This window comes from Loxodonta africana, chromosome 12, assembly GCF_030014295.1.
Source record: "Loxodonta africana isolate mLoxAfr1 chromosome 12, mLoxAfr1.hap2, whole genome shotgun sequence".
NCBI classification, from domain to species: Eukaryota; Metazoa; Chordata; class Mammalia; order Proboscidea; family Elephantidae; genus Loxodonta; species Loxodonta africana.
Genome location: NC_087353.1, coordinates 74265563 through 74288230, shown reverse-complemented (window position 1 = coordinate 74288230; position 22668 = coordinate 74265563). Strand labels below are relative to the sequence as shown.

The 22668-nt window shown below is 47.9% G+C and overlaps 1 protein-coding gene across 1 annotated transcript in view; it reads right to left on the bottom strand.

Moving 5' to 3' along the window:
* Positions 1–1298: 1298 nt before the first annotated feature.
* XYLT1 (xylosyltransferase 1) overlaps positions 1299–22668 on the bottom strand; it is a 371046-nt gene continuing 349676 nt past the window's right edge. The window contains exons 11-12 of the mRNA XM_064295636.1: positions 17437–17770; positions 1299–10175 (exon numbers count right to left, since the gene is read on the bottom strand). Of these exons, the coding sequence (XP_064151706.1) occupies positions 9853–10175; positions 17437–17770 (657 nt within the window). The 3' untranslated portion in view covers positions 1299–9852. The remainder of the gene's footprint in view (positions 10176–17436; positions 17771–22668) is intronic.

The following is a 22668-nucleotide window of genomic DNA, read 5'->3' as shown; positions in this document are numbered from 1 at the left end:
TTGGGGTCTTGTCAAAATGCAGATTCTGGTTCTGTAGGCCTGGGGTGGGGCCTGGGATTCTGTTTTCCTAGCGAGCTCCCAGGTGATGCTGATGTTGTGCTCCGAGGGCTGCACTTTGAAGAGCGAGGATCTGGAAGACATGATCCCATCCCCAAAGAAGCTTGATGCCCTTGCTAGGAAAAGGACTCTTGATCCAGCAGGACAGCCTGAGGCTAGCCTCAAGCAGTCTCAGGTTAGTCATGGGGATACCTGCTGCACGCTGGGTCTACTCTACCTTCACTGGCCCAGGATGACTGTGGTGGTATCAGTAAAAGGGCAGCCAAAGCAGGGACTGTGTAATATAAGAAGCCATCCGAGCAGGAAGTGTGTTCTCTGTTGGCTTTGCAATGTAGAGCTGGTTGGTGTTGTAGGAGAGAAGATCACTCATGTATGGGCAAAGGGGGTATGCAGCATAAGGAAGAGCTGGAGGGAAACTGGGTGAGCTGCCTGGGAGGAAAGACGGGTTGGATTGGGCAGTGGCAGGTAAAGGAGCTGAGCCCCCACTCCCACTCCCATCCCAGAGAGCCCATGAAGCCCAGTCTGTCTGGCATGGTTGAAGCACAACTTAGGCTGGAGGCAGGAGGATGAACCAAGTGATAGATCTGTCCTGTCTTTCCCAGCCCTTTGGATAGGTGACTGTAAGACTTAAGGAAAACTGGATTACCCCAAAACACTAGGATGTCTCCTGCTAATACCTTGGATCTCATCTTTATCCTTGTAGCTCTGATTTTAACAAGCTGGAGCGTTTAACAAGGTCTGTGAAATCTGTGGTCTCATCAATTCCACGGTTAGGAGCTTAACCCACCAACTCAGCAAGGCATGGCCACCTCACCATGGATGAGTTTGCTAGCGTGATGGGGTGACCAGTGAGGGACAGACTGGTAGACAGCTTGGAGAGGGGAGACCAGGATCCCAGATATGACGATGCCACAGATTTGAGAGGCCATTCTTCATGGCAGGTACTGAGGCTCTGTTTTCTGCTTTAGGTTAGAATGTTGCATTGTTCTGTGCCATCTAGGTGATTCCAACTTGTGGTGACCCTAGAAGGCAAAGTAGAACTGTTCCATAGGGTTTCTTAGGCTGTAACCTTTACCAAAGGAGCCCTGGTGGCCCAGTGGTTAAGCAGGTTGGCTGCTAAGCCAAAGGTCGATGGTTAGAACCCACCAGCGACCCCACTGGTTGCTTCCATAAAGATTATAGCCTTGAAACCCTGTGGGGCAGTTCTACTCTGCACTATAGGGTCACTGTTAGTCAAAATTGACTTGACGGCAATGGATGCAATCTTCACATGAGCATATCTCCAGGTCTTTTTCGCCAAGCGGGCTGGTGGGTTCGAACCTCCGACTTTTTGATGAGCAGCTGAGGCTTAACCACTGTACCACCTGGGCTCCTCGCAGGTCAGAATAGCCACTCTAATTAGCAAAGGGCAGTTTTATGGGCTGCTTTAATGAGTCCTGTGCCCAGGCTGCAAGAACAAAAGGAGAAATCCATCGTGTTGTTCCCTAAGCATAAACACGCCACACTAATTAAGTGAGGGTGAAATCATCCGTGCCATCCATGTAAGATTTATTTAAAATGATTTGCTCAAGACAGACCCAGAGCCCTTCTCTTTAGAGAGGTGTCTAGGAGCTGGGTGGAGACAATTTGGGTACTTGAGGAGCAGAAACGAATTGGACTAGCAAGCTGAGCAGCCACCTGGGCTTGGAGTTAGCGGGAGTTGACAGACATCTGTTGTTTGTGTCTGTTCAGTACCAGGTTCCCCTTTGGGGAAATACTCCTCTTCCATTCCAATCATGTGATTGGGTTGGGGGCTGCCAATCACGGCTTCTTACCCAATTCCCTGGCCACAGGGGTGGGCATATGATCCAGCCCAGCCAGTCATAGTACATCGTTTGCCTGGTTCCAGTAATAGGTCCAGGGCTGAGTCTGTGCCCTCGGATGGCTAGTTAGAGCCACCCCCTTTGTCAATGAAGATAAGGGTATTGCTTTTTTTGTTAAGGAGTTTGTGGGACAAGAAACAGGAGGTGCTGGGGCCACTCTTTCTCTACCATGTAGCGTAAGCTGTCTGTAGGAGAGAATAAATTCTAACTGGGGCTAGCAGAAATGGAGAAAGGGGTTGTGAGTGTCAAGGCTCCAGTTCCAGTTTTCCAGTCCCCAGAGCAGCCCTAGATCTTGCACTGTGAATTTTGCTTTTGTTGTCTTCCACAGCTCCATTACCTATGGACTGAAGGGGCTGAAATTTTAACTTTCCCAAAGGAACATCTGAATTTCCATTTCTGGATGAATTAGTTAAGGTAAGGCTAGCTGCTGTAACAAATAGTTCTCAGTGGCATGACATAATAAATGTTTCTTTTTTTTCCATGTCATAGTCAAACGGGGTGACTCAGTTAGGTGTTTTCCATGTCATTCAGGGAGACCAGGCTCCTCCCTTTTTGTAGCTCTGCCCTCCTTTAGGTTGGGGGCTGTGTGATGTTTCCAAGAAGAGCAGTAAACCAAATCCATTGCACGATTCTGACTCATAGCGACCCTATAGGTCAGAGTAGGAGTGACCCATAGGGTTTCCAAGGAGCCGCTGGAGGATTAGAACTGCTGACCTTTTGGTTGGCTGCTGAGCTCTTAACCATTAGGGCTCCAACTAAGTAAATGCACCAAATCAAAATGATGCAAAGCATTTGAGAGGAGGCTATTGTGGGAGGTTTCCATTGGCCAGGTCAAGAGGTACCACGTGTCCAGTCAACCCACATCCCACTGGCCAGAAGTTGATCACATGACCTCACTTGAGAACAAGGGAGTCTGGGAAATGTAGTTTAGCTATGTGATGAAGAGGCAAGGGAAACAGGTTTGCTGAACAACCAGCCAGCTGGGTATATAACATTGTTAACAACTTTAGGGCAGTCGCCCCTCACCATCCTCTATTCAACAATAGTTTAAAATCCTCTACTTCTGCCTCAACCAGGGGCATCATTTACAGTACCAGTTACTGTCAAGTTGACTCCAACTCACTTTGACCCATGCGTGTCAGAGTAGAACTGTGGTCCATAGGGTTTTCGATGGCTGATATTTTGGAAGCAAATTGCCAGGTCTTTCTTCCAAGGTGGCTCTGGGTGGACTTGAACCTCCAACCTTTTAGTCAGCAGCTGAGCACAGTAACTGTGTGCACCAGCCAGGGCTCCTCTTTTACAGTAGGGTGTCGCAATAATCCAGTTGAGAGATGACAGCAGCCTTTACCAGGGAGAGTGTCCATGCATCCAGGTTTGCCCAAGAGACAGCAGTTTCCCAGTTTGGATGATAAATTATCTAGTTGCCCTAGTACTAGGAGACTGGCTGTGCAGATGAGGGAAGAGAATACCAGGTTGCATTTAAACTTGTTGCCATCGAGTCAATGCCAACTCATGGTAACCCCAGGTGTTAGAGTGGAACTGCTCCATAGGGTTTTCTTGGCTGTAATCTTTACAGAAGCAGATTGCCAGGCCCTTCTGTGGAGCTGATGGCTGGGTTTGAACTACCAACCTTGAGGTTAGTTGCCAATCGCAAACCGAGGATGTACCATATTGCCGAAAAGAAGCCATACAGCCACTGTTCCGTAAAGACAGTATTTTTTATTATTTTTAAAATTCTGCATCTGAAAACACAGTATGACAGAAAGCATCTATATATACACCTGCAGTGTTTTTGGTATGGTACAGTATTTAATACATCCACTGTTTTCTGCAAAAAATTTTGCTTTGTCAGACAGAAATAAACTCCCCTAGACAAAAAAATACAGCTAAGGCACAATTCTGTTGTGGTGGTGGTTTTTCCGCTAAATGAAAGGACAGAAAAGGTGCAAAAATGGGCAGGTAGTGCAATCGATTCCGAGAACCACACTCGACCGCGAAGAAAAGCATTTGGATGATTGGAACTTTGATTACTGTCAATCTCAGATAGTTCAATCTCTCTTAAAATACGCCTTTAAATAAATAGCAAAATATCTACATCTTTCAGTGTGTGCTGTTTGAATTCTCTCTCTCTCTCTTTAAAACTCTATTTACAGATTCTCTTTTTTTAAAAAAATCAATACATTACAAAATATTTCTGTACAGTTTTATGCATATTATGATCTATAACAAAATAGTTATTTTTAAAAACTATATCACCACATGTCTTTGAAAAGAAAAAATGAAGGGAACGGTAATAACTTACTGTGAGGCCTCGAGAGCCCAAACAAACAATAGTGACAACATCATATTAATTAAAAAAAAAAACAAAAAGACAACGAGGACTATAAAGACGATTGCGCTCAATTCCAGTGAATTTCCTATGAAAACCCTGGGGTTGTCTTTGGCTTCCATCCGCAGGGGCGTGATGGAAGGAGAAAGAATGGTAGGGAAGGGTAATACCTTTGAGAACACTACCCATCTGCTGGGAATATTTAACACGATCCCTTTCCAGCCAGGAAGGACAAAGAGATAAATTGAGAAACTCTCCTGATTTACCCTTGATTGAAGTACAGAAAGTCACCAAGGCTTTGGGGGCTGGGGGAGGGTTGGGAGCCGATGCGAGCACTCTGCTGGTAATTAAGCCAGCCCATTATGGCTGCAACACGCTCTCCCGAGTGCTTCAGGACTTGGCTAAGGTTTCGACGAGCACCCAAGCCTTCATTTTACCCATAGGAAAAACATTTTTTTTTTTTCCTGAAAGATGACACTTGTAAGCGATTGCTTTTGTATCTGCCAACTGCAGACTGGCAGCCCTTGGCTTAGGACAGGCCGCACAAGCTTCAAGATGGCGTTTTCTTCTGGGATGTTGGTGGGAATCTGAGGGAGAAGACGGTCAGCTTTCCAAAAATAATGTTAAGGCCACATTTCACAAAGGAGAAACCTAAGGCTTTTTTGGGGGGCAAGGGAAGCAAGGAGGAGGAAGATGAGGAATGGAGAAGACAGTGTTAGGGATGAGGGGAGCAAGGTATAGAGCCTGCTTTCCTGCGGAGTCTGTGGGCAGAGGCAGCTGGAGAATTCCCAGCTAAAGTGGAGAGGGGAGACAGAGCCTCTTTTCTCCCGGCATGGGGCTTGGAAAGAACAGAACCAGAAACAACGTGAGGGGTAGACACAGGTGGCGTGTGAAAGCCCTCCTCAGTCTTAAGAGGGTCCTATACAGTATCTTGTTTGCAAGGTAACAGAAAAAAAAAATACTTCTAAGATAGAGACAGAGACAGAGAGAGGATTTGCATAGATTGCACATTCAGCTCAAGGAGATTTTGGACACCTCTATTTCTCCCCCAGGTAAACTTCTCAGCAGACACAATGAGGTAGCGCCTGTGGTAGACCCATGGGCAAAATAAGGTAACTGAGGCAGAAGCAAAGAGGACAGAACTGGCTTAATGCATCCCGTGGGCAAGCAGAGCTCCAGTGCGGCTTCCAGAGAAGCTTCCGGAGGTGTCTGGCAAGATGGCCACCCAAACATGGGATGTGGAGAGAGCCGGCCTGCTTTACCCATCATCTCCCTCCTCCTGGACCCTGTCCTTGCCCTCTCCTCTGGATACGGAAAGAACTCCAAAAATTGTGGACCAAGACAGATGTGGTTCCTTACCTAAAGGGCAGCAGCCCAGGTCTCCAAATACCATTTTTTCTTCCAATTGTGCTTAACTGTCTTGGGACCAGGAGAACTGAACAGGCCAGTCCTCGAAGGATACTTCTCCCCTGTGGGTTCATCTCTTTGGTGGGGGGTGGTGGTGGTGGTGGGGGAAGAGGAAGAGATGCCCATTCTTCAGAGTTCAACGTGAGCTATTGTTTTTACCCTTTCCTACCGCTGCCTTTTTCCCTCCTCCATCAGGCTAACTTCATCTTAAATCATCTCCCAGAAAGCAAAGGTTGCTGGTAGTGCACAGGCTGAACTGTGGAATGTTCCCCCACTCCCCCCATTAAAAAAAAAAAGCTAACACTTAAAAAATCAGGAGATGTCCTATAAGAATCTGGATTTCTGGCTTCTCTTAAGAATCTGGAAGATTCTGCTACGCTGTGTCTGCATTCTCACATGAATCGACAGGCTGGAGTTGAGTAGCAGCTGTTTTTGGATAGGTCCCGTGTATGTCAGCATGCCGCAGTCTCCATCACTCCCTTTTGTCTTACGCCAATCAGCTTCACTCATCTATATTAGCTTTCTGGACCCTATAGGCATCTGGGACCCCTACCAAAGAGTGTGGCTTTGATCTGGGGGGCATCCTTGCTGTCTTTAGAGCTGAGAGTGTCTTTTACCATCCCCTCCTTCATGCTGCTGGGGAGCCTGTGTCCTGAAGTCTCAGTGAACTTGGTTGTGAAGACGGTCTTTGCTCACGTCCCACACCCAGCGACTACTGCTTTCCTCTACTCTGCATCTTCTTGGTGGCGACATCAAGGTTCCAGCCAGTATCCTACTTGCATCTGCAAACTAGAGAACCAGAAGGAAGCCTGGGCTGCGAGGAGCTGGAATCTACCTTTTTCCTGGGGCTCGTGGTCTTACTCATTCTCTCTAAATGCCGGTTGCATTTTAGAAGTTAAACCAACAATGGGGGATAAAGTAACTCTGATCAGAAAGGCCTTTTTCCAAAGGGAGGAACTGGTACACTTTCTAATACATGGGGACCCTGGGAATTGCTTACTTCTTCCTTGGAGACATGCGGCTTTACCCATGGCAGTGGGAAGTGGGATTTTGGAGAGCTGTCTGCCCCGAGCTTACCTTCTGCCTGAACGTGACTAGGGTGGGTGGGGAGCTGTACAGAGTACCACAGCCATTGAATGCTTCCTTCTACCCCTAAACCCAAGTCCCACTTTTGAGCCTTCCTAAGTCCCCAGGGCCTTGACCAGTGACTTAGCCCACAACCTCTATGCCCTCGTAGACTGCTTGGGATTTCCATGAACCATGTTCCCACGTTTCTGAAATCCTCACGCAGCCATAGTTCACAGCTACCTGACTAATACATAAATCATTCTCAGGCAGGGGAAAAAATGAGTTTAACAACTTTTCCTGGGAAAACATCACCTTTCCACAAATCATCCTGGCCTTTGTTTGGAATTCTCCTTTTCCATCAAATGTAACCTCAGCAAGGTTATTCTCTGGTCCAAAATCAGAGGGGACAAAAGAAGACCCTGTGTGATGGCTCAGTGCCCCGAATTAGTTTGGGGTGGATGGGAACGAAGCCTGGAGGAAGTGGGGGATGGTCCCCAGAGAATGCCAGGTCCACCACTTGTCTGCTTGTTCCAGGATGGAGCACAGTCAGAATGGCAGTGTGTGAAGAGGGAGCATGTCTAGGAGTCTGCAGGTTCACACTGCACAGCCACGTGCTGGGGTGGAGCGTTCAAAGCACTACGGAGAACACTGGGGGAAACAGACACCCAGAGGCCAGGCAGAGGGTGGGAAGGAGGCTCCTCTGGGCCTCAGGAGCCTGGATGCTAGGGAAACCTGGCTGGAAGCAGAGGGCTGGGGCACAGAAAGGATGTGGCACAGGGCTCTGGGCTCCCAGAGTTTATAAAACCATCTGCAGATCACATGGACTTTCTGAGAAAGCCAGTTTTGAGTTCCCTAGTACCACTGTTGTTGATGGCTATCTTCTAGGCTCTTCCAGTCTGTCTGATGACCCTCTTCCTAAGCTGGACCTCCTTTTTCTTCTTGGGAAGAGCCTGTTTCTCTCTGCCATCTTGCCATGTCATATCCATGGTTTGACCGGCTATAGAAAGTTAGCACTGGAGGTAGCAGGGATGGCCCCAGCCCTCTGCAGGCAGCACACTCTCCACCCGCAAGTCTTCACCTGTTGTGCCACATCCCTCTTCCTGGGGTGGGGCTAGGGGGTGGCTCAGGAAACCCAGCACCTCCAGAATTGGAGGGACAGATGAGGCTAACATCTGGATAAGGAAAAGCAAGGCTCAGATGTTTCCAAAGGCAGACCCACTTGAAGACAGTGGATGGTACTGGTGAGGCTTTCCCTCATGGTGTCCAACTCCCCTGCTTTACTTTGAGGACAAGGAGAATGTAGGGCAGACTCAGAAAGACAGAAACCGAGAGAGAGAGAGAGAGAGAGAGAGAGAGACACTAGGGGGTAGGTTAAGAGGGGAAGAGGAAGGTAAAAGGTTGGGGAAGGGGGGCCTTTTGTGAATAAAGGCAGCTTTAGTTAGTAAGATAACGTAATTGACAAGCTGCAAAAACAGCACCTACTAATTAGTCATGGACTAAAACACATAAATAATAAATATCTAAAGTGTCCCTTCTCTGTATCCTCTCTTGCTCACAGGACGTCCTACCTTGCTGGGGGTAGGGGTGGGGGTGGAGGGACAACACAGCTGACAGGTGTCCCTCACATCCAGAGCAAACAGCAGTATCTTCAAACTAACACTGGAGAAAAATACAAGGACTGGCTCTTCATGGTAAGGGCATTTTGCAACCCGGGGTGTGGCTTTTCCAAGGGGATTCTGTCCTTTAGGGGAGGAGGGGATTAGAGGAGAAAGGTGGACCTTCACAGGGGGGCTCTCTAGTCTTAGCGGGGGGCCTCATAGGGGCATGTGGCAAGGACACCCTTTGGATTTCTGGTAACCTAAGCAGTTTGAATAATACTAGTTTTTAAGCCACCAGACACTCAACCTTCCCACTTTTATTGTCTGCCAGATGGGCCTGTTCGCACTTCGGATAAGGAAGGATGTGAAATCGAAAACCAAATCTGAAATGCTTTTTCCTGGATGTGAAGAGTTTGGTCCATGCGTTTTGGTCACTCCCAGCAGCACCGTGTGTGCGACTCACGAATGTTTGAAGGTCTGACTTCAGACGGAAGGGTTCGGGAGGGTGACTGGTATTGCTGTGTTGTCCAGCTCAGGAGGTTTGCTTCCAAGTTTCTCTTGTGAGCTTCATGGCCATGGGTCCCCGAGGTCCCCATTTTCAAGGAACAAAGGGGTCACGGTCTCTGTCTCCTGGCCCCTGAATGGGTAGGGGACTTGATGTTCAGGCCCACATGTACCATCACCTCACTGCTCCCCAGTGGGGCAGCCTTGAGGGAGGGTGGCCCCAGATATGTCGCCTGGAACACTGGACAGATGGCAGCCACACTTTTGGGTGAACTTGGCCATGCCACTCCAAAGGGCTGTCTGACCCATCTAGTTACAAATGTGGGTGGCTCAACCCGAGGAGGGGTGAGGGGAGGTTCAGAGCCCTCCCCAGCCTGCCACCTCACGGAAGGAGGGCACGTGACTGTGACTTTCAGTGGCTGGCACAAGGTTTTCCCGGCCATGAGGAACAGGGAGGTGAGCCCAAGGGCCAAGCTGGAGGTCAAACCCATGGTCTGGGCAGTGCGTTTCAAACTGGGTTTTGCAGAGCCCTTGGGTTCCGACGAGGTACCTTAGGAGACGCCCTTGGCAAAGGGACCACCCAGTGTGCTGAGCTTTGAGAAGAACCTCACACTGTTCCTTCAACAAGAGCAGCCTGGGGTCCATCTGCACCTTGAACTTCCACCCAAGACTGAGCTTGGTACCCAGAGTTCAGCTGCTCAAAATAAACGTCTGAAAATTGCTTGTCTGGGGGCTAGGTCACTGGAGGAGGGAGGAAAGGAACCTGTAGGACTTGAGGATTGACCAGAAGAGCTGAGACCACCATGGTGCTGGGAATGAGCAGTCTCACTCCCAGAAGCCAGCCCTCTAAACGCAGGTCGTCGGCAGACCCTGCTTTGGCCTCCAAACCTGCCTTCTCCGTCATTCTATGGCCAGGAGCGCCCCTCACACTAAAGGCACCCCCTGGGGTGGGGGCCCAGGTGCAAGCCCTGCTGGCCCTCTGGCTGCTTTCCCTTTGGGACCCCATGGTGACCCGCTGTGCCCGGTGCTACCTGAGGCGGCCATCTGGTTTGACGGCCCCCAGCTCCGATTTGGGGTCGGGGCTGAAGGAGCTCCAGGCCGTCTGGCTGCAGGCCTGCATGACGGGGCAGGCGGTGGGGCCGGTGCTGCAGATGTCCATGGCGGTCCACATGCTGCCCACCAGCGAGTCCAGCCAGCCTTCCAGCACCGCGCCCGTGGAGGCTGCATGTCGCCGTGCCTGCTCCACCTGCGCGGGGTTGATGGGCAGGCTGAGAACAGGGTTCAGGCTCTGGAAATTCTGCTCCATGTAGGCGCCGTGGAGGGGCCCGTTGTGCAGCTTCAGTGCCTCCTCTAAAGTGAAGGAACAAGGATGTAATCAGGAAAGCCATGGTCTACGGGCCTACGGTGTGCCTGGCGCCACACTGGGCACTGCGCATCATCTCATTTAATTCATCTTAAGGGGAAGCTCTTTTAGCAGACCCATTTTACAGGTGGAAAAACTGAGCCTGCAAGAACATTCCTTCAACAAGGTTATGAGCCCACTTTGTGCAGGGCGTGCCTCATTCATTTATTTGTTCGACACATATCACAGAGCACCGTCAATATTCAAGACGTTCATTCGATAAATATTTTTAAGCACTTTGCGCTGGGCATTCATTCCACACAAACTTAGTAAATATGTACTATCTGCAAGGCGTTTATTCATTTATTTATTTGACAGTTATTTACTGTTCTTGTTAGCTGCCATTGTCAGGCCCGCCAACTAACGGCGACTCCATGTGTTACAGAGTAGAACTGCTCCATAGGGTTTACGGTTGTAATCTTTAGGGAAGCAGTTTGCCAGGTCTTTCTTCTGCAGAGCCACCGGGTGGCTCTGAACTACCAATTTTAGGCTAGTAGCTGATCTCAAACTGCTTGACCCACTCAGGCTCCTAACTACTTATTAGAAGTCTGCTGTCAGGAAGGAGCCCTGGTGGCGCAGTGGTTAAGCGTTTGGTTGTTAACCAAAAGGTCAGCAGTTCAAACCCACCAGCTAATCCTTGGGAGAAAAGACCTGGTGATCTGTTCCCGTAAAGATTACAGCCTTGGAAACCCTATGGGGCAGTTCTGCTCTGTCCTATAGGGTTGCTATGAGTCAGAATCAACTGGATGGCATCAGGTTTTTTTTGTATTAAGTGCCAGGCTCCATTCTCTGTGGGAGAGTGAACCAGATGGTCGAAGAGATTACAATGTAGTTGTGAGAGAAAAGATAATACAGAAATAAACAAGTAAATAAAGACGGTAATTCCAGGCAGTGATATGTGACATGAAGATAATAAATAGGGCATGGGGTCACAGCAAAAGGAGTCCTGGTGGCACAGTGGTTAAAGCACTCGGCTGCTAACCAAAATGTTGGTAGTCTGAACTCACCAACCATTGTGCTGGAGAAAAATGTGGCAGTCTGCTTCCATAAAGATTACAGCCTTGGAAAACCTATGGGGCAGTTCCACACTGTCCTACAGGGTCGCCATGAGAGTTTGGTTTTAGTTTTGGGTCACAGCAGGGGTTGGCAAACTATGGCCCTTGAGCCCAATCTGGCCCATTGCCTGTTTCTGTAAACAGCGTTTTATGGGAACACAGCTATGCCCGTTCATTTACATATTGTCCACGGCTGCTTTTGTGACACCACAGCAGAAGTGCGTAGTCACAACAGAGACCGTATGTGGTCCACAAAGCAGAAAATACGCACTATCTGGCCATTTACAGAAAAAGTCTGCAGGCCCCTGGCTTACAGAGGGATATGGGTGTTTATCCTAGAGGGGGTGGAAGAGAAGACCTCTCCAAGGTGGTGACATCCTAGCTGAGTGCCGATTAATGTGAAGGAGCCGTGCCAAGATCCTAAGGGTGAGAACTCCAGGCAGAGGGGAATCACAATGACAATGCATGCCAGGATTTGAACTTGGGTATGTTGACCTCAAAGCCTGGTGAAGGGCCTGCTGAGTGCTCACCGTGAACTCGGTAAGCCGTGGACTTTTCCTTCATGGCAGCGTGCCCGAGGCATGTGCAAGAGCTGACAGCAGCAAAGGGATCCTGGAAAGCATGAAGCTTGGGCCAGGGTGGGGTGGGAGACCAGCCTTCCTAACAGCCCTCCCTTGGGCATCTACTCTGTACCAGCTGCCCCGCAAACACTTCATGAGAGAGCGGACGCACTGCAGTCAGGCTGTCTGGGCTCGAGTTTCTATGCCCCATTTACCAGGGGTATGAATTCTGACTGAAACTGAAACTCTCTATGCCTCAGTTTCCTCGTCAATAAAATGGACAGAGTACCTTCTTCATAGATTTGTTTATGAATACTAAATATATTCATTCATATAAACTGCCTAAAAAGGTACCTAGCATATGCTAAGTGCTCAGAAAAGTTTAGCCGAGACTATGATGGCTGCCATTATTGGTCCATAATACACGCACGCTTGGTAGAGGGTCAGTGAATAAGACGACGACCCTCAATGAGATGGACTGACACAGTGGCTGCAATAAATGGGCTTAAGCGTAACAACGATTGTGAAGATGGTGCAGGACTGGGCAGTATTTTGTTCTGTTGTACATGGAGTCACTATGAATTGGAGCCAACTCGACGGAACCTAACAACAACAAAACACACGCACACACAAATACACGACAAAACAAAAACTATAGGGCTCGTTTTATCATCTCCATTTTACAAATTAAGAAACTGAGGCAGCTATAGTTAGAGGCAGATCTGGGGTCCAGGCCACGCCTGGCTGACTCCAAAGCCAGTGTTTATCATATTGACACTCTACTGAAGGCTCATTCACCAGCTGGAAGCCAAACTAATGATTTTTTGGGATCTGGGAGACAGCCATTTGAAGATTTCGTTCCCCATCTGTAAAATGGGGATACCCATCCTTGCACCAATTAAACATATAGGGCTGGCAAGAGACACAAATAGAACAGAAGTTCATGTGCTTTGTAAATGGTAAAGTGATGTTAAAATAAGATGGACTGCTAATACTTCCCAGGGCTGAAGAGGGGGAAACAAACTGTAGGAGTATGGGATGAAGGAAAGAAGCTAGAAGTTTCTATTTTGAAGAAGTTGCCACTAATGGCTTATTTCGTTACTAAATACAGAAATATATTTTTTAAAAAGGGCTGGTCAATGATTGCGGTGAGCTGGAAAATAGCCAAAATAGCTAGGATTAGAAGAAACCTCCTTCCAAGACAATGTAGTATTCAGAAGAAAATGCTTCCTGTTTGCTTGCCAGCAGCTATCACCATCAGTGGCAGGCAGGAGAAATGGATTACCCCACTCCCCTAGAAAATTAGAAGGTTATTTTTTTTTATAATATGTTTGGGCCTGAATGGGGAAGAGGGTGGAAGAAGGACCATATGAATGCCCTTCTAAGAGCAAAGAGAATACTATCTGAACTCAAACTCTGCCTTGACTAAAACAGTTAAGAAAGTAATTTCCTCAATTCCCAATGCTCCAGGAAGCTGAGGGGCTGGGATCTATGGTTTGGGGAAGAGGGAACAGGTCAGAGACAGGAGACCCATGTTCTGAGCACGTGCTGTGTCTTGCTATAATTTAGCAAAACTTCTCTTTCAAGGCAATCAGGAGCCACTGTGTATCAATCAGGCCCGAGCCCAGCCCTCCCTGGACCAGCAGACAGGCTAGACAGCTCCAGCACCACCTGCAGGAAATCACAGCCTGCTCTCTTTGGGGCAGATCCTAGTATCTATCCCACTGCCTCTCCATGCCTCCATGTGCAGGGATGGGAAGCTGGGGAGTGGGGAGATGCTGAAGCAATGAAGAAGCTGCAGACTGACAAAAGGCAGGGAATTCAAAGTGAAAGGAGCAGCTAACAAGCATTTGAACACTGGGAACCAAATATTGTGGTGGATGCAAAAAAAAAAAAAAAAACCTCATGAAAAATGAGGTTAACGTGGGAAATGCTATTACAGCACCAGCGTGCGATGCTCGTTTCTATAATTAAATTTGCCTCAATTCCACCTCATCAGATTTCTTGAGATTACCAGGGATGCATCAATAGCAAATTACTCTTGATGAATCACTTTACAAATTGCATTGCTCCATCGTGTTCCCTGTCACTGGAACATCGTTAACAAATACAGTTACTGACAAAGGGGGGTTGCTCTGAGTGGGAGAGAGTGACCCCTGGCTCGTCCAGGCTTGGGTGGGAAGAGCTCTGCCTTCCTCAGAAACACTAGAAGAAAAGCTGGGAAACTCAGGGCCCAGCAAATGGCCCAGCTATTTACTGGTGCGAGTGGGGAGGGTAGACTCAGGACCACTCCTATCTTTCTTCCTTCCTTCCTTCCACCCACTCACCCATTCATCCACCCACCCACCCACCCATCCATCCAAGGTATCTAAAGAGAAAGCTGCCATTTCTACCTTTTGCCTCCACATCTACATTAAAAGGCCCTGGGTGGCACAAATAGTCAAGGGCTCGACTACTAACCCAAAGTTTCGCGTTTTGAACCCACTCACAGGCACCTTGGAAGACGGCCTGGCGATCTGCTTCTGAAAGGTCACAGCCTTGAAAACCCCATGAAGCATTTCTACCCTGCACACATGGGGTTGCCATGAGTTGGAATCTACTTGACAGCAACTAATAACAACCATGTCCACATCTGGCTTTGGAAATCCTTAGGAATACTAAGGGATGTGAACCTAAACGGTGAGGTAGGGGACTTGAGGACCCTGAGTGGGTGGGCTCTGGCCTGGCTAGTTTTGGAGGGCCCATCTTTTGCCTAGTCCAGAGGGGAGCACCATCCCCACCTGTCTGTGTGTTGTACGGTGGTGGTTTGGGTGTTGTTATGATGCTGGAAGCCATGCCACCAGTATTTCAAATACCAGCAGGGTCACTCATGGTGGTTTCAGTAGAGCTTCCAGACTAAGACAGACTAGCAAGAAAGGCCTGGTGATCTACTTTCAAAAGTCAGCCAGTGCCGACCTTAACGGATCACAATAGAACGTTATCCAACTCACTTGATTTGGACACATCATTAGGAGGATGGATTGGCACAACGGTCGCCAAGAGCGGACTCTAACAAGCCAGTGATCATGAGGCTGATGCAGGACCAGTCGCTGTTTTGTTATACATAAGGTCACCATAAGTCAGAGTCAACTCGATGGCAGCTATCTGTCTGTCTGTCCATCCATCCACCCAACTATTCATCCAACTATCAGGGAGCAATTAAGAGCAGACCCACAGCTCAAGAAAATATGAAGTCTGTATCTTCATGCTTGCTCAACACACAAATTTCACAGAAAGCTACCCATTCTCATCAAGCCTCCCTTTTGAGGACTGTAGGCTCCGCTACATACATGCACCCCTCTCCTTGCATCACTGGCTAAATGACACCCAGCCCAGAACGCTTTGCAGCTAACAGAATGTGTGATGAGTTTGTAGCTTTTGGGTTTGTCATCTGTTACACAGAGATGAAGAACTTCAAATACTAGGGGCCCGGGCATCCAGTTTCTAGGAATCTACCCTTATGGAGGTACCCGCCGGGCACATACAATTTTATGGTCAAAAATATTCCAGGCAGCCTTATCTGTAACAAGGACAACAACTACAATAAAGGAAGTTTGTGTGCCCACCAATGGGGGAAGAGATAGATTGTGGTTCTTGAACCCAGTGGAACACTACACAGTTGGTAGCTTTTATATATTGCCTTGGAAAGTGAAAAAAGCAAGTTTCAGCACAAAATGTATTATTCTTTGAAAAGCAATGTTGCTGTGATTTACGATGGGTGTTTAGGTTTACACTTTCAGAGCACTGGAAACTCCCAAAAGGATGTACACTAAACTACTGATAGTTACCCTGGAGGAAGGATCTGAGTGCAAAGGAAGACGTTCCCTTTGATTAAAGAAAGACGAGGGGGGAGATACAAATAGAAAAGTAACCTCTGTGGATGAAAAAAACGAAAAAAGGAAAGGCAGTGGAATCCAGGCTTTTTGGAGTCATTGAGGCTGGATGAACCCCTGAATCTATTGCCCTTTGATCGTCTTTAAACCTTAAACCAAAATACCCCCGAAGTCTTCTTAAAAACAAACAATAGTTTAGCTTAGCTGCTAAAGAATGTCTGCCTTGAGCATTGTGCTCTTTTAAGATCTATCTATATGGGATCAAATCAACAACAGCAACTCCAAAGACTGGATAGGAAGCTTAGGGGGCAGTGAGTTTATGTTAACGGGGGAGAAAGAACTCAAGAAAAGGAGGATGCGAATGGTTGCACAATTTGAAGAATGTAATCAATGTCTCTAAATGGTACATGAAGAAACTGTTGAATTGGTGCCTGTTTTGCTGTGTATATTCTCCACAACAACCAAATAAATTATTAAAAAAAAAAAAGAAAAGGCAGGCACCTCAGGAGTCCTGCCTCCTTTCCCCTGCCTTCCATGCTCAATGGAAACCAGTGTCCTGAACTTCCTGCTAATCGTTCCTTTCATTTCCTTACCAATTCTCCTGATACATGAGTTCGGAAACAATACATCGTTGGCCTTCCCTGCTTTTGAACTTTAAATAAAGGCACCAGAATATATGATTTCTCTCCCCTCAAGATTATGTTTTACAGACTCATTTAAATCAACACATGCAGCTACGCTGTATTCATGTTCACTGCTGCCTAATATTCCATTGTGTAAGTAGATCACAAATGGTTCATCCATCCCAGTGTGGACCATCTAGGTTGTGTCCAGTTTTGTGCTATGCGGAATGATTCTGCTATGAAGCCCCTAGGGTGCATACCCATGTGTGGTAGGGTATGTGAATGTCCAACTTTATTAGAAAATGCTAAACTGTTTTCCAAACTAGTTGTATCAGTTGACCCACCCACCAGCAGTGAGTGAGTGCCCGTCATTCACCAGCCTCACTAAACTGTGACATTGTCTAACATTTCACATCATGGGGGATGTGTCAAATGTAACTTTTTTTTTTTTAATTTGCACTTCTCTTATTATTAATAAGGCTGATGTTCTTTTTATTCTTTTTTTTTCCTTATTGGCTTATAGTAAGGGTTTGTAAACATTTTCTATAAAGGGCCAGATAGTAAATATTTTTGGCTCTGTGGGCTAAAAGGAGTCCTAGAAAATATGTAAACAAATGGATGTGATTGTGTTCCAATAAAACGATTTATGGAATTTCTTTACATATTCTGAATATGAGTACTGTATTTTATGTGTAGCCAATATCTTTCACTAGTATGTGGTTTGTGTTTTCAACTAGTGCATCATGTTTTTGATTAACAGAATTTCCTAATTTTAATGAGTGTTCTTTTAAACAGGGAACAAAATTTAATTTCTTGCCTAAATGATCAAGGACTTCTGGAAGTCCAATGGGAGAGTTCTTCCAGGTAAATAAAAATAGACAGGTGAAATTACCTCCATGTGCAGGTAGAAAATTAGATGGTTCTTAATGGCATACGAGGAGGGAAAAAAGTGCTGAGAGCAGGCAGCATGTTCTCCTAGGCAGCCTGTATGCCTGCATCTGAGAAGTACTGCCTGTGGTGGCCAAGGAACTGCAGTGTCTCCTGGGATGGGACATCTTTCCCCATCCCCCAGCTCCCCCCAGTCACTGGGAATACTCACCCGATTTGATGGGCTGCCTGTTTGAGAAAGTCAGAGGTGCAACGAGGAATTTGGTCTCTGCAACCGGCACCCAGTGGTGAAGAATTTTTATGGTCCAGACCCCAGGCCTCAGAGGCAGGTTCAAAGGAGGCTTGTAGTGGGTGAATTCGGCAGTGGACTCAATCAGGATGTCATAGGTGGCTGCGATGATGTTGACGGGGTCCACCCAGATGACGGTCACTGTCACATTGGGCCCCTTCCCCCATCTCTGCATGCCCACTGGCTCGTCCATGGGTCCCAGGAGACCCCCAAAGTTGCGGAACAGGCGTTCCTTGGCATCCCAGTCAGTGCCGACCTGCAACAGGAGAGCAAGATCTGAAACCCTTGTGAATATACTCGGGTCCTGGGTCCCAGACAGGCCTAAGTTCCTTCTTGTTAGGTTCCATACTCCCACGTTACAGACGAGGAAACCGAGGCTCCAGTTAAGTCACCGGCCCAAAGTTGCACAGCTAGTAAGCAGAAGAACTAGGATTTGGACCTCATCTGGCTGATCACAAGGCCTAGGCCTGTTCACGAGGAGTCCCTGGGTGGCAAAAATGATTAAGTGCTTGGCTACTAACTGAAAGGTTTGGAGGTTCAAATCCACCCAGAGGCACCTCGGAAGAAAGGCTCGGCAATCTACTTCCCAAAGATTACAACCACTGAAAACCCTAGAGAACACAGTTCTACTCTGACACACATGGGGCTGACATGAGTAGGAACTGATTCCACGGAAACTTTTTTTTTTGGTCCTTTCTCTAAACCACTGTGGGCCTCCTGGGCTTGGAACACAGTGTGTGCTTTGAAAAAAAAAATGTGCACAAATGAAATGTGCATGAATGAATGACTTGTGTGCCATTACAAGGAAACATACACCCTTCACCCACGTATAGATGTTTTCACTTTGGCCCCTTGGCTTCCCAGACTGTTCTCTTATAAACAAGGAGAGCCCCTCAGCACCGTCCACCACTGGAAACCCAGTTAATATGGCTTTTCAAGGAAGATGCAGGTCTGGCTCCCCAGTAACAGTGTGCTGGATCCTAGGCACAAGGAGGTGGCTGTACGTATGCTGCAGGCTTCCTGCCAGCCAGCTAAGCATATGTGGCTTTGACCTACAGGGAATCTCCTCTTGGCTTGCCTCCTTCCTCGTAAACCCTCTGCAGTTTATTCTCCACCCAGTAGCTAGACTGCTCAAACTCTGTGTGGCTTCCTAGTGTACTCAGCATCTCCCTACCTGAGCCAGGCCCTGCCTCCCTCTACAACCATATCTTGCTCACGACGTGGTAGCCATGTTTGCTTTATTTCAGCCCTTCAAACCTATCAGGCTTGCTTCCACCTCGGGGTTTCTGCACCATTGGCTCTGCCTGGTATACTCTTTCCTCACATTTTTGCACAGCAAGCCCCTTATCTCTAAGGTCTCCCCACAGTCCTTCCCTGACCCCCCAATCTGAAATGCCCCCTCAGTCACTCTGTCACACCTGGCTGCTTTATTTCCTTTGCGCCAGGGCCGATAAGCACTGCCTGAAAGCTGCTTGGTGACGGATTTGTTTTTTTCTCTCTTCCTACGTGAATGTGGGCATGGCCGGCTGAGTCCACCACTCTCTATTGATGCTCAGCACACAGGAGGTACTCACTCAACATCTGTGGAATGGATGAGCGCATGACTTCACACCCAGAGACCCAGTGCCATCAAGTCGATTCTGACTTATAGTGACCCTACAGGACAGAGTAGAACTGCCCCATAGAGTTTCCAAGGAGCACCTGGCGGATTTGAACTGCCGACCCTTCGGTTAGCAGCCATAGCACTTAACCACTACACCACCAGGGTTTCCATGACTTCACAGAAAATGAATTAACTATGTAGATTCCCGATCCTGAACCCTGTTGCTAGTTCAAATCAAATTAAATGAGAGGTCATAGGCTCCCTCAGGGGATTAATTTCGTGTTTCTGGGGACACAGCATGTGGGTATGTTGAAGGAAGATAATGGGTACAGATAAAGCTTGCCTGGTGACTGTGGGCTTTCCAGAGCCAGCAGCTCTAATGTGTGCATGTGGGCCAGGGCACAGCTGTGGGTATATATACCTACGCCCCGAGAAGATCTCATACGTGCACTGCAAACAGGAGATTATTTACTTTCTCGTTCTTGCCACGAGTTGCTATGTTCATTCTTTACCCAGGACACAGAGCGACATGGCTAATATTTACCAAGAGCTTACTGTATTCCAAGCGTAATGCTAAACGCTTGGATGCATCAATTGACTTAATAGTCCCAGCCCCATGAGGGGAGACCCTTGTTACCATTCTCACTGTACAGACAAGGAAACTGAGGCTCAGAGCAGTTAGAGAGCTTACCCCAGGTGCCACAGTCAATAAAGGGCAGAGCTAGGAACCCAGGAAGTCCGATCTCAGAGGCTGCATTCTTATATATTGCCTCCCATTCATTCATTCACTCACTCACTCCCTCACTCCCTCACTCACTCACTCACTCACTCACCCCACACATATATACTGAGCACCTACTCCCTGTCGGGCAGTGGACATGGACGTGCACACATTTCCTTCAAGTTCCAGTCAGACCAGCACCTAGAGAACAGGACTGAGGTGTTGTCCTGAGGGTGGTGAAGGCAGTTACTGTTCTGACATTTCTGCAGGGGCACGCTGGGCAGCGAGAAGAGCAAGCGCAAAGGCCTTGGGGCTCCAGGAAGGAGCTTGGTGCGCTCAAGGAGCAGCAGGCTTATGAGATCTGGGCATTTCCTGTCACTCTGGGGGCAGCAGGGGCTCCTCCTGAGAACCTCTGCGGCCCGGCACAGTGCCTGGCACACGGTGGGAATTCAAACAATATTACTGATTGAAGAAATCAGTGAATGAATGAGCAGGAGTCAAGGCAGGCCTCGAAGCTTGGGAGAGTTTTCTAAAGACATCTTCTCTTGTCACTTCCCTACTGACAATGCTTTCCAGCTCCTCATTGTTCTGAAGTCCAGTTTCTTCACCGTGTCCTCTGAGATTTTTTTTTGGTTTGGCTCTGGCTCTGTCCCTCTCCCTCTGCTCTGCCCACCCTCTCTGCTCCAGGCCACCTGGTCTTACTCTTGGCACCTCGGGTGAAGGGCTCTCTTGTGTCTCTGCTACTTTGTCCACGCCCAGCCCTCTGTTGAACAGTCTTCCACCTCTCTCAGCCTCCCCCTGGCCAGCTCCTCCTCACTACCCAGACTGAGCCCAGGCAGCCCCTCTTCCCAGAAGCCCTCCCTGGTGCCCACCACCTTCCCACAGCCTGCTTAGAGGCACCCTTGATGTGGTCCTCTGTGTTTGTCCATCATAGCACCAAAATTTTTCCCTCACATGCCTCTCTCCCCAGCTCTAGACTGTCAACTCCATGAGGCCAGGGACTGTGTCTGGCTTGCTCACCAATGTATCTCTAGTGGAGCAATCAGTGGCGGGCGCACAGCAGGTATTCAGTCTATACACCTGTGTCATGAATGACCTGGGGCCGAGGACACTGGCCACCCTATGCACCCAGGTCTCCACACTCTGGCTTCCCAAGAGATACTAACACAATGGATGGTGGATCACAAACCACTTTGGGGTCATACCAGTTAGAGGGTGCGGGGACACTCCAGAACATCATCCTTGGGTCCCCCAAAGAAACAAGGGTGAACAATTCTCTTAAGGCTGAGTTCTAAAACTACAACAACCCTGGCAGAGGAGTTGTGGATAGCTGACTGTGGGAGACCTGGATCTTGTTTCTAAACCCAGGAGAGTGAGGAGAGAGTCAACTGCTTCCCTGAAAGGGAGGTAGTGCTGGCTGAGACTGAGGGCTGGCTGCTGTCACATCCTCTGTGGCTTTCAAGGACTTGTTACTGGGCTTCATCGCGGAAGTCTATGACCACTCACTGCAAAACGGCCACTTACCCAAACGTAAACACTTGCTCAAGTTCATGCTTAACATGCTCCTCCCCAGCTGAAAGCCCACCAAAGGCTTCCCACTACTCTTAAAATACAACCCCAACTTCCTTCTGGGGTCTGCGAGACCTCTCAATCTGGACCACTGCCCGTCTCAGACCTGGCCTCCTATCACTCTCCCTCTTGCTCACTGTGCTCTGGCCACGGTGGCCTTGCCGCTCCTTGAGAATGCCAAGTTCTTCATGGAGCCTCAGGGCCTTTGCACACACTTTTCTGTCTACCCAGAATGCTCTTCCTCCATATCTCCTCATGGCTAGCTCTCTGACAGGTTTCAGCTTTAAGGTTATCATCTCCTTAGAAAAGTCTTCCCAGATCATTTTATCAAAAGTAGTCCCCATAGAAAACCCAAAACCCAAACCCACTGCCATCGAGTTGATTCTGACTCATAGTGACCCTATAGGACAGAGTAGAACTGCCCCATAGGGTTTCTAAGGCTGTAATCTTTACAGGAGAAAACTGTCACATTTCTCTCCTGCAAAGTGGCTGGTGGGTTTGAACAGCTGACCTTTTGGTTAGCAGTCAAGCTCTTAACCACTGCGCCACCAAAGCTCCTCAGTCCCCATCGAAAAAAAAAGGGGAGGTTATTGCTTATGGAGCACCGAGTTTCGGTTTATGGTGGTGGAAAAATCGCATTGATTAAGTGTAGGGTTTCACAGGTGATTAATGTAATTTAATTGGTGTTAACAAGTTGTATACCTGTAAAAAGTTGAATTGGCAAAAGTTGTGTGATACATATATTTACAACAACAACAACAACAACTAAAAGAAATAAAAGGAGAGAAAACAGCTGCTGAGGCTGCTTATGTACGACCAAATACCTCATGGGATTTGGTTCCTTGTTTTGGAGATTTAGGGTCACAGCTTTATGGGACATTCGAGTTAATTGGCCTAATAGCATGTTTAGTGCTTCTGTTCTACCTCCTAGTTCACTGCGTAGTTCTTAGCGCCTTAAAAACTTGCAAGCAGCCATCTAAGGTCCAACAATGGGTCTCTCTTTGCCTGGAGCAACAGAGAAAGAAAGAAAGTCGGAAATAGGAGCCAGAAATGGATGTGTGGCTAATTGCCTGCATGAACAACTGCCTCCTCTGCCATAAGGCCAGACAGACCGGATGATGCCCAGCCACCATTACTGAACATTTTGATCAAAGACCCTATAGAAGAATCCTGATCCAAAGGAAGAAAAAGAAGAACAGAATTTCAAATTCTCATGGAATCCAGACTTTCTGGAGTCATAAGGCTAGATGAAGTCCCGAAT